We start from the raw sequence: 12,656 nt of genomic DNA, 5'->3' as shown, positions 1-12,656 counted from the left end.
AACACCCTCTTTTTTAAGACCTAAAATAACAGGCCTTCCCTGATAGGAAGTTCTTTCATTATGAACATGTTACCTTATGTCTTCTAGGATAAGATGAAACTAACTATAAGACACACCAATGATTTATTTATTTTTCCTAGGGAAATAGTCACTACTACAGCATTAAACATACATTCTATTTCTAAGATGTATCTGATTGCAGTAACATTAAGATGTAAAAATGTAGCCCTGGCTGGTGTGGCTCAGCAGATTGAGTGCCGGCCTGTGAACCAAAGGGTCACCTCTTCAATTCGCAGTCTAGGGCACATGCGTGGGTTGCAGGCCAGGTCCCTAGTAGGGGGTGCATGAGGCAAACACACATTGATGTTTCTCTTTCTCCCTCCCTTCCTTTCTCTAAAACTAAAATCTTTTAAAAAAGACATAAAAATGTGTACATATACATCCTAGAACTGAGGAAATACATTGTTATATTTTGTTATAAAGTAAGTATACTTGGAGGGGCTATTGGTAGTTATAAGGTGGTTAGACAGACTGCTGCACACCCTGAATTAGACCTAATGTTTACTTCTTACAGCTCTCAGCATGCCTCTCCCCGTCAGCACCTCTTCTCCAACCTCTAATTGACTGGGAAGTCACAGTTAACTTGTCAAAGTATCATATAAAGTAAGAGTTAATAGACCCTAAGTGTACAAATGAAAAGCTCTTTTAGGAGAAAAGTATGAGTGTTAATGTTTAACTTCATGTTATCTAGTCTTTTGTCTTTGAACTCTATTTTGCCCTTGACTGTCCTTACTCATGTTCTAGACAGCTGAGATTGCCAGACAGATAGAGACAAATACTGTATCATACACAGAAGTGTCCTCTCGGTCTCTGAAAGACCTTGCAACTGCAGTACAAGGCTGTGTGTGCCATAAAAGCATATTAAGTGAGTTCTGACCTTTCCAACTGAACACCCCTGATTTCATTCAGCAAATAGCATGGTATCAATATTGTGATATGGTAAAGGCTCAGCATTGCTATGCTCAGTAGAATTGTATGTTGGTTTTTTAAACAGCTTTATTGAGGTATAAAGCTAGGTTTTGAAATAAAGTTCTCAAAATGGTTGACATATTACAATTACTGTATGTGATATGTGGTTAATAAAATAAAGCTATCAATCTCCTGCAGGGTCAGGAAGAAGCTAAAATTAATATTAGCATTTGAAGAAAAAAGGGGAAAAGGAGAGCAAAAGGAGACAAGTAACTCTAAAATTTTCTTCCCAGGCAGAATGGAGGTAGGGGTAATTTATTTATAAAATTTGATGCTTCAATTTCCCCAAGCAAAACATTTTTCACACCATTAGAGGACCAAAGGTTTATCAAAAAACTTTTGGCTAAAAGGGCACAGAAATGCAAGGAACACTACTAGAAATGAAGAACAAAGGGAATATAAAAAGTTCACATTTCTCAGCAAACAAGGTGGCACCAAGTTTGCATTTAAATAGTGGCATATAAATTATAATTTAATAAAAAGGTAACACTAACTAGCATTGTATCCAAGGATTATTCATTATAAGCCTGCTTATCTTCCTGAAATAGGTTATCATTTACAGAATGAGGCCTTGTATTTGAAATCTTAAAGCCTAATTCCAGAATATTTATTTATATTTATTTAAGGGATTTTTTTTAAGATTTTTATTTATTTTTTAAGAGAGGGGAAGGAAGGGAGAAAGAGGGGGAGAGAAACATCGATGTGCGAGAGATACACTGACCATCCGTTACCTCTCACACACCCCCAACCGGGGACCTGGCCCACAACCCAGGCATGTGCCCTGACCGAGAATCAAATAGTCCACCCTTTGATTCGCAGGCCAGCACTCAATCCACTGAGCCACACCAGCCAGGGCTAATTCCAGAATATTTAATGCATATAGTTTCCATCTCCTGAAAATTCTTATTCTGAAGCAGAAATGGGAAACTAATTCAGATTGTTCCCCAACTACTGGAATATCTGCCAACTACTGGAAGCATCGTGTACCTTCTTCAGAGTACAGACCAATCTGAGTGACTACAAATGAGTGAAAAAGCAGCCAGAGAACACAGAAAAGCGTAACTTCTGTCAGAAAAAGCCACCCATGTGCCAGGTGGAAGATAACAAATGAAATATAACAAGTCTCCAATCCTGTGACACGCATTTACGTTTCTCACTTGTTCACATATGGGCTTGTCTGCACTACCCACTATTCTGATGTTGTATCACATCATTAAAGTTTTAGCATTAAAACAGCATCTTCTCACTGTGGACATTTCATCTCAGGCTAGGTTCGACAGATGGACTAGGTCTACTTTCAAGGGAAAAATAATGTACACATTAAAGAATTAAGTGAAGTACTGTGTACATTAATTTAACATGGGTTTTGTTGATTTTTTTTAAAGAAAACTAAAATTTTATCATTACCACAGCTCATTTATGTCTACATTGACAGAAGCAAACTGATACAGATCAACTCACATCTTTGGGTTCTGCATTAAACTTCCCGGGCAGGAGCTGGTCATTTGGTATGAGGCTTCCCGAAGCTACCCCCCAGGACTGTGCGGAGATCTGTGGTGGTGGTGGTGGTGGTGGTGTTAAAGGGTGTTTTTGATTCTCAGCATCATTTTCCCAGGATTTAGGAGGCTCTGGCTGTCTTGAATCCTGTTCTGCACACAGGGGAGTGGTCCATGACTTGCTGATGTCCTGTTCACTCTGCACAGAAGGTGTCCAAGACTTTGCAGTTTGCTTCTTCGGATCCTGTTCTTTCTGCAGTTGAACTGGCCAAGGCCTTGGTGTCTCCTGCTTCTTCTGTTCCTCTTGGGCATTTCCTGCTTTGGATTTAGGAGTTTCTTGCTTCCACTGGCTAGGAGTTAGCTTAGGTTTAGAGACATCCTGCTTCCTCTGTTCTTCCTGCACAGTGGACCTGATATTCGTGAACTCTTGTTTCCTCTGTTCTAAGCAAACTGCAGGCTTTGCTAGCTCCTGGTGCTTAGCAGACGACTCCCAGGGCTTAAAGGGTTCCTGTTTCTTCTCCTCGCCATCTGGTTCAGTAAGCACATCCCAACATTTGGGGAGATTTGGTTTTCTAGCATAACCTGCTTCCCAAGACGGCTCTTCATCCTGCTTGCTTGAATAATCTACTTCTGTTATGTAGCGTCTGTTAAGAAACTAGGCCAGAGGGAAAAATGTGCTGAGTCACAGAATTTATAGAAGACCTTGCAGGGAACAGTGAACTTTCTCTCTCAGTATTCCTGTATCCACTGTTCTGTACTGTTGTGCTACAGGAAACGTCTGTCCTTATTCTACTGAAAAGACTGTCCTACTTTTTTGTCCATTCCTTTTCCCTCAATTAACAGAAATTCAAACTTTGATATTTGAAAAATAGCAATCTATATCTGACTAGCAGAGTTGGAATAACCTTGGTAAAGGAGCCTGAAGCAAGTAAAGGTGTCACCATGAGGTGCAGTTCTCAGCGGTCGTAGGTGAGTCAAACACAGGTTGCTACTTCCAGAGTACCAAAGTCTGTGTTCCTGAATGCCCGCGTGACGTCCTTAGACATCAAGGCAGAGGGCAGGCCAACTACACAAAGTTACACTGTTTAACCTTAAGCCCTACGTTTCCTGAATTACCAGATTTTCTTTTATTTCCACTTATGTATCAATCAACACCATGATTTTGCCTCTTTCATTCCTTTCAGCTTCTATGAATTTCAATGTCACTTGGGAACAAACAAATACCCTCTTCTGTTACTAATCTGAGTAAGTTTTGGAAAGAGCGAAAGTCTACCCGTTTTTAAATGCTAACACAAGGGCCCGAATCAACAACAATAACAACTTCTAAGTAATTTAGAAGTTAAGCCCACTCCTTTAATCCTCAAGGGAACCACATGAGGCAGACATTACTATTACCCTGACCTTCCGCATGAGGATAACAGACAGACATCTTGCCCAAAGTCACTAAGCTAGTAAGCTGCAGAACCAGGATTCAAGCTTAAGTAGCCTAGCTCCACAGCATTCACTCCCAACCACAGCACGACACCAACGCTCAAAAACCAAAATCAGCAAGTTACCTTTCGGCACCTTACCTCTTGTGGTTGTATCTCTGGCTGTGTAAGTTCCACAAGAGACTCTGGGAAGATAAAAGAAATATTGAATAAATACTAGGTAAACTCTTAAGTTCTGAAACTGTTACAACTAATTCATTCTAGCAACATATTTCAGAAGTTATAGAAAAAGGATAGTAAAATCGAGTATATTCATAGAAAGAATAATTCTCACTATTGCTTGTTGGTCAAAAGCTTATGGTCCAAAGGCTGGTTGAAGCTAACAGCTCTCCTCATACAAGATACTCTCTGAAGCCAAATTATAGTTAAAAACTCAATCCTGATTGAAAATAAGACTGTCTACTCTTACCCACAAACACAGCTTCTTTCAAGTTGGAATTATAGCTCTAGTTCCGTGGGGTAAAAATTAGTTATCTCGACTTGAAAAATAGCCCTTAAAGGCCTCTACAAGCCAGGTGAAGGTTGGGAGGAGAGTGAGGCAGTGCAGATACTGAAGCACTGGAGTTCGTATTAAGAAGTAGGACAAAGTGAACATGAGAAATGACTTGAATCTTGCTAGTGGCTTCCTGAAGCACTCCTGGACTACCACCTTAGAAGTGACGCTTCTTAAATAAATCCAGCTTCAACAAACAAAAGCAAATATGCCATTTACTCAAAGTATTTTTTCCCCCAAGAAAAATGGAATTTTGAAGAAATCCATTTCCTTTACTGGAAATATTATATTTATTTTGGCAGTTTTTTCACAAATCAATATGTTAACCTTAGGTTATTTAGGCTCTTCTTCTATTATAGTATTTGTTTCTAACTTACATTTTAAACAATTTCAAATGGAATTATCCTACTAATAGTTTAACCAAGAGATCAAACTCAATAAATGTCTCATTTTAACAGTGTACAGTAGTCTCTTATTAACAAAGTATAACCTAATGTGTCTATCATGGTTCACTCTTAATAGAAGGTAAATCGTGGTAATAACGTCTAGAGATGTTTTCCAAACGGAGGCTCATCCTACAGCACGTAAAGGTGTCCACGCATGCAGACACTGACAAATTAAAGTAGGGCAGTCCTTTCACAATGATCTGACTCAGCTTGGGTATTAGAAATACACCCCCTATACAGAACTTCAGAGATCGCGACAAACCTGACTCTTTGACAGATTCAGTCTTCAACAATTGTTTTCTCTTCTCTGATTTCATCAGCATTTCCTCCTCCAACAACACTTTTTCCTGAGCATGTTTTGGAACTGGGATACTTTCAAAATAGCCTGAGTTCAGCAATTTTGACAGTAGATCTTTCATATGTTTGTCTAAGAAAGAGTGATTAAGACTTAGTTATCATATAACCTAAAAGGTCATGGGAAATTACTTGAAATAGAAATCATAATGTAATGTTATCCTAATTACAGTGTCATTATAACATTCTACATTGAGGGGATTCAAAGAACTGGTCAGCCCCATGAAAAGTAAACACGTAGTCCATTTTTATGTCAGGCTGCATCAGAATAAATTTTAAAGATCAGAATCCCAAAGTTTAACGAGTCACTTAAGTTTCTCTGGGTCTCCATTTCAACTATTGGAAAAATGACTAAACATCAGAGATCCTTATCAAAGACTCAAAAATGTTACAAAAGTACACATTTTTCTGTGAGCTTAAGAAAAAGCCGTTTCTCCCATCTGCTCCCATGACATCACAACTAACAATATTTTACCTTCTCCGAGTAAGTAAGGCTTTGGAGAAGTAAAAGCTCCTCAAACATAACCATTAGACAACCCTGCCTTGAACAGCCGCTAAAGGATTTTTAAAAATTCCATGATTGCGACTTTACTCTTGAGTTATGCTTTATGTCACTCCTAGCACATCACCCTTCGATGAACAAGAACCACCCAAAAATGATGTTAAAGTCATTGTCCCATAAATAGGTCTAGTTGGCGTTGGTGGTATAGTGGTGAGCATAGCTGCCTTCCATAAATAGGTCTAAAGTCTATTTTATTGTTAATATCCACTAAAAATGTAATTTCCAACTGAAGCAGAGTTCCCATACTTTTTTGGGTCTATTATTCCTTTCATAGGAGCATTATGACATAGATTTTTCTTTTCTTTTCTTTTTTTTTTAAGAAAATCAACGTTGAGATATAGTTTACAAAAAACAAAATCCACCCATTTTTAAGTGCACAGGTGTTTCAACTCAAAAAGTTCCTTCATGTCCCTTTTGTAATCAATCCCCTCCCCTCACTCCCTGGCAACCACTGACCTGCTATCACTCTAGTTATGTCTTTTCTGGAATTTCATATAATTGGGACCACACAATATGCCCTCATTTTTTGTCTGGCACCTTTCACTCAGCATAATTATTTCGAGATTCACCCATGTTGTTGTACATATGAATACTTCATTCCTTTGTTATTGCTGAGGAGATTCCACTGTATGGATATACCATGTTTTGTTTATCAAGTATCAGTTGATGTACATCTGGGCTATGTTCAGTTTGGGACTTTTATGAATAAGGTTCATATGAATATTCATGTACAAATACTTATATGAACAAAGGTTTTCAGTTGTCTTGGGTACTAGAATTGCTTGGTAAGTGTTCACTTAATTTTATAAAAACTGCCAACCTATTTTCCAAAGTATTTGCATCATTTTGCACTCTGACCAAGAAATAAATTTCTGTGATTGTAATTTTAAAGGACCTAGAAATGTTGTTACACTTGCACATACTTTGAGTATTTTTTAAAAGGAAGAGATCACTATTAACAAAACTGTTTATTAGCTTCAAATGAGCTTTCATTATCTTAAGCTAGCACACAAACTCTACACTTAATGTCTAGCCATTTGAACTTGATCATTGGGCCAGAATCTATTTAGGAAGTCAAAAGAACTCTCTCTCCAGCTCATTTCCAGATCAATAGACAACAATGCTTCCATAGACTATGTAGCCAAACCATTCTTATTTTCTTGGGCAGATCTGGTAGATAAGTCTTGACATTAACGTGTGGATTTAAGAATCTTAAACAGAACAAGTACAACTATGCAGAATAAAGAACCAAACTCCAAAATGGTCAAGCTAATGTTAAAGCTAGCATTAGACCTTAGCTCCTGTTTCCAAATCCTAGTGACTTTCTACTTCAAAACTCTCTAGTTTCCATTTTAATTAGTGCAATTACACATCGGCTGCTTTTAACAGAACAAAGAGATCATTCCTCCGATGAATACAGTATTGTCAGACATACAAGTTCTGATGGACTGACAGTTTCAATCCTCGATATCTTTCTAAACTTCTAGACATAGAGGTTAGGATTTACTTCGTAAGTCCAAAGTGGAGAAAACTCACATGTTGTTCCTACCACTGCTTTCTCACTTCCTTCCAGAAGGTCCCAAAAGTACAAGGATGACTGCTCCATCTGGTCTTCAACACTGATAAGGAAAAGCAGACACAGAACAAAGTGGCTTTGGAGGTACATATATATGTGGGGCAGTACAATTTATACAAATAACCCATAAACATACAGATGTGGCCATGTATAGGTAAGAGTTTTATTAGGTGTCTTCCTGACACAAGGCTGACTTCTAATAACAGTTGGAATCTAACTCCGCTTTAGCATGGCTCAACAGACGCAACATTGAAATAACATGTATCCAACAAAGAGCACAGACACCTGTTCATTAGCTCATTTATTTCATCAAAGCAAGAACAGAAAATGGATAACTGGAAGGGGGGAAAGATGAGTAACCTCAATTTGCTGGTTTTACATTTTAAATCATCAGGTTTCTTTCTCCGTATTTATTCACAGCACAAGAACACCAAATAATTCTCACTCTAATATTTAATGATACTGGCCAAGTTAAATTGTATCTACCTCCACTTAAGTACAGCAATAAAAAGGCAAAGACTCTCGGGTACATACAACAGTCTGAGATAATTACAAAAATAAATTTTAAGAATATTCATAATTAGTGTTATGGCTAATACTTGCATAAGGTTAAAACTTGATGATCGGACATTATTTTTTAAATCAGTTTACAATAAAGAAGTATGTTAATGCAGTCATTCAAATCCACTTTCCTCCCAGACAGTCTACCAACCCTATCAGAGTCTAGGCAGGTCCACATTTCCCATGTAGAATCAAATTAATGTTTTCTTAATTACTAAGTGTATCTATATATTTATATTTATATAAGCTAAAGTGTTATGTGTTCTATTCCAGAAAAGCATTTTCATTAGCTTACCTCAGACTTTCATTTCTCTCAGGGCAGGTCAGTTTTGAAAACTTAATGAGGTAGTCAAGTTCTTTTAAAGGCAAATACACTGCACCATTCAAGCCCTCCTTCAAGTCTTTCTGCACATGCTCCTGCATCAAGTTCTGTAATACATACTGAACTTGAAGGACGGTGCAAAGTTTTTTCCTCTCAGCCTCAAGTTTTAGCATGTGCTCCCTTCTCTGGGCCTTCTTCTGAGCTTTAAGTAACTGTCAAAAAACAAATGCTAATTAACATTGACAACTCTCCACCCACCACCCCGTATTACCAACTGTTGTCCAAAAACATCTAACCCCACAGAGTTGGGATTAGATGATAAATCTCATATATGGGGTGGGCAAAGTAGGTTGGCAGTTTTGAGTACCCAAAACGCAGAGTTTATTCTTGTATTATTATTTATTAGTGTATTATTTATTTGTATTACAACTGTAAAGCTATTTTTGCCCACTCATGTATATAACACTGACCATGAAATTAATAAATTCACTTCCCCTGATTCCTCCTTCTGCTTAAGAAGTCACTGAGTAATGAATTTGTCCGTCTCAGGTAACCAGAGCCAAGGGAATCCAAACATCTGACTCCCAACTCCAGGCCGTACCTAGTAGCTCTAATATCACCATGATGAAAGGCAAAGTGCCTATTGCTGATGTCCATATTAATCCAAAGGTTTTACTTTTCCATATTTATGTATATCAAGCCTTTCAGACCAAATATTTCAAGAAAATGCTTCACTTTGTTTTGGGTTTTTAAAAAATCTCATGTTCCACCCTAGCTGGTGTGGCTCAGTGGATTGAGTGCCGGCCTATGAACCGAAGGGTCGCCAGTTCAATTCCCATTCAGGGCACATGCCTGGGTTGTGGGCCAGGCCCCCAGGTAGGGGCACGTGAGCAGCAACCACACATTGAAGTTTCTCTCCCTTTCTTCCCTTCTCTTAAAAAAATAAATAAAATCTTTTTTTTTTTAAGATAAACCACTTTTTTTAAAAACCTGATGTTCCAAGAAAAGAATATTTAAATTATATTGGTCAGTTTTCAACCAACCAAAGATGACTGGCTAAAGCATAAGGAACTGAAAAACAAACAGGAATAAAATGTCTTACAGTTGTAATGCCAAAAGCAGCCACAGCAAACAGGTTTATTTTAAAAGTAAAATTAAGAGATATTTTCATAATTGTCTGTCAGTCTGGATGGAGCTCTATCTTCCAATATTTAGCTCATGAAACACACAGAAAATTAGTGTCTACTCTAAGGCTCAGAACAATAATACCTTAAGTCTGGCATAATACATTGGTCCCAGAAGTGGTTTCCCATTTAAATAAATAAACAAACTGTAACTGAACAACAACTAAAAAATAATAAAATAATAAAATAAAAAGTACTATCTATTTCCACTAAAAAATCTAAAAGTTCTTTTCTTCCCATAGGTTGTTTTTCTGATTCTAATATTTCCTTCATATCAGATATTTTCTAAGGTATAAAGATTAAAAGAACAAAAGAAAAATCTAAAAGATTTTTCCTATAGATGGATTAAATTACTTAGATATAGCATCAGCATTTAAAACTCTACAAAAGAGGTTTGTATGTTCATAAATCCTAACAGATAAAGATTGGGGGAAAAAAACCTCAGGAAAAAGACTCACTATGGCACTATAAACTCAGGTATATGAAAACAACTTAATAAATTTGACTTGTGCTACTATCAGGGACAAGAGATAAAGGATGAATATAAAATTTTGAGAATGAGAAACAGGCTGGCTGGGGGTTATGTGGGCAAGAAATTTTCTTCAGGATGGCAAAGGCTCAGAAAAGCTTTTCCAAGACTTCGATATGGACTTACAGCAATAATAATTACCCAAAACTACTACAGGATTCTCAGTTTCTGCTTGAGAAGAGGAAGAAGTATAGAGATGGCAAGTCCAGCTATCCAAGACAGTGGGATTCTCCTGGACACAGTCTCATGCTGGTACAGGGAAAGGCAACTGATGTTGAGGATGTCGTCAGGACTGTATCACATGATTACCTCAGATGTCTCATTAGCCGTCTCCTAAGGTTGGATTAGGTGTTCTTATGGGCTCCTGGCACCCTGAACCTCCCCTATCGAAGTATCTATAACATTAAATGGTCATCTTGTTATTTATCTGCACCCCCCACCTTGCGCTTCAGCTCCACGATAACAAGGACTACATGTATCTGTGGTTCACAAATATATCGCTAGTGCCCAACACAGAGCGTGCCACGTGACCGGACTTCCTGTGTTTGTTGACTCGATCAAGATCATGTTGTCTCCTAGATTATAATCAGATGTTCACGCCACAAAAATCACTGACAACAGCCTATTTCTCCACATTTATCTAAAAACTAAGAAGTCAGAATACATGTTCTTCTCGTCTTCCAGTTGAGAACAGGTTTGGAAAGAAGATAGGAAGTATAAACTGCTATCAACCAATAATATTGAAAAATACAATTTATTTTCTGAACCATGAAAAAGAATGATACATCCCCACCAAGGGACAGAGCTCACATCACGAAAAGAGAGACATGTGGCTGGGCTGAACAGAAAGGCTTTCAACTTTTGTTTGAAGGGAAAGAAGAAAATGTTACACAAACTGTGAAATTGGCTATCACAGAAGAGGTCTGACAAAAGAAACACTTTAGTAAAAGGAGAGACCAAAAGTTAGTAGGCTGGAAGGTACTGACAAGCATGTCTAGGGTCTTGATTCATAAAGGCGCACTCCAAAGTACTTAAGCATCTCACCTAAAGTGAAAGTAAATCTACAGTACAAACAAGGAAAAATAACCTCATAAACAACAAAATTTGGTGGGTTGGAATTTACCCCTACACTATAGCAGTGGAAAAACATGTAATAGATAGGTACCATATCCATGGTATGAAGAAGAGAACACCACTTTTAGGAATAAAATCTATTAGGACCTTACCTTCACTCTACCACTACTAAGTGGCCATGTGACTTTAAAGAAGTTCCTTTTGTTCTGAGCCGCAGACTCCTGACCTGAGAAATGGGACTAACTTGTATCTACTCCCTTGGTTGCTATAAAAATCAAGTGGACTTTCATAGGTGCCTAGCACATGGAAAGTACTTTTTAAAAAGATGTATCTCTTTTAAAAAAAAAAACACACCATATATTAAAAAATAAACACCTAAATGGAAAACTAAAATTTGATAGGGTAACTTTGAGTAAAGAGCGTCAATGGAGAATTTTTTTTTAAGTATTATAACTGTACACTTCCGACCACCCAAACAGAAGGATGATATGAATGATCTTTTTATAGTAAAATGGACCAAAACTAAATAAACTTAACATGTTTGGGGGTGGAGGGGAGTGGAGAGTCAAACAAGAAAAAAAATTGACTTAAAAGTACTGTATCTAAAATAGACTAAAAATATTGAATAACTGTCAGATTAACAGTAAGTACTAAAATTAAGTGATACATGAGTGAACAGGAGTTAAAATATGCTATGGTTGACAAAAAGAGCTAATATCATCTCACACTTACATTAACAGAAGTATCCAGAAAACAGAAGGCAGTGGCTCTGTACCAGGCTATTCTAAATTACATACTACCTTTAAGAGTTAATTAAGGCAGACATCCAGAAGAGAGCAACCCAGGACTATATTACAAGGATTAAGATGGTAGATATCTTCAGCCTAGAGATTATGCTCTGGGTTTTTAGCAGGGTGATTTGCAGAGGGGGAGGGCGGCGGTGTGGAGGGTAGTGGAGCACAAGTGGTTGATGCCACAGGTATGGAGAAGAGAATTTCAGTTCACCGTACAAGAATAAAATAACCAAAAAATAGAAGAGACTATCTCATGAGGCATGCTCCCCAAACCAGAAATGAATTTACAAAACAATTTCAATTGTTAGAACATGATCTTTCAGGGGCCTCCTAAGATTCTAAAACAGTAAAGAATACTTCATTAATTCTGAACGCTCTAGACTTCACATGAATTACTGATTAACTTTGTCAAAAATAAAAGTTTGAATTGCCAGCATAGAGAACTAACAAATGAGACCAGACTCACTCTAATATGAATCATAAGTTTTCCTGGTAATAACTGCCATAGTCTGAAAGAGTCTACCAATACTTTGTTTCCTAATATGTTAAATAATGCTAAACTTACAAGCCTAGCCTATATAAATTTAGTGGCCTATATTGTAAAATGCCTTTAATAAATATATCTGTAAAAATAGTGCTTTTATTCCCTTCTCAGTGATTTCTATAATTCCATAGTGAAATACACATTAGTCCAATAACTAATACTTTATTCACAATGTCTCATATTCAGGTAGCATGTGGGTTCT

The 12,656-nt window shown here is 37.4% G+C and overlaps 1 protein-coding gene across 13 annotated transcripts in view; it reads right to left on the bottom strand.

Annotated features, from left to right (window-relative positions):
• CAPRIN2 (caprin family member 2) overlaps window positions 1-12,656 on the bottom strand; it is a 39,564-nt gene that overhangs the window by 16,244 nt on the left and 10,664 nt on the right. For all 13 annotated transcript variants that reach the window (XM_053921677.1, XM_053921671.1, XM_053921678.1 and 10 more), the window contains exons 5-9: window positions 8,303-8,541; window positions 7,407-7,489; window positions 5,217-5,381; window positions 4,097-4,140; window positions 2,491-3,180 (exon numbers count right to left, since the gene is read on the bottom strand). In XM_053921677.1, coding sequence (XP_053777652.1) covers window positions 2,491-3,180; window positions 4,097-4,140; window positions 5,217-5,381; window positions 7,407-7,489; window positions 8,303-8,541 — 1,221 coding nt within the window. The remainder of the gene's footprint in view (window positions 1-2,490; window positions 3,181-4,096; window positions 4,141-5,216; window positions 5,382-7,406; window positions 7,490-8,302; window positions 8,542-12,656) is intronic.

The sequence above is a fragment of the Desmodus rotundus genome, chromosome 3 (assembly GCF_022682495.2).
Source record: "Desmodus rotundus isolate HL8 chromosome 3, HLdesRot8A.1, whole genome shotgun sequence".
Classification (NCBI taxonomy): Eukaryota; Metazoa; Chordata; class Mammalia; order Chiroptera; family Phyllostomidae; genus Desmodus; species Desmodus rotundus.
Note: the sequence above shows the minus strand (reverse complement) of the source record. Positions and strands in the feature narration are given on the sequence as shown.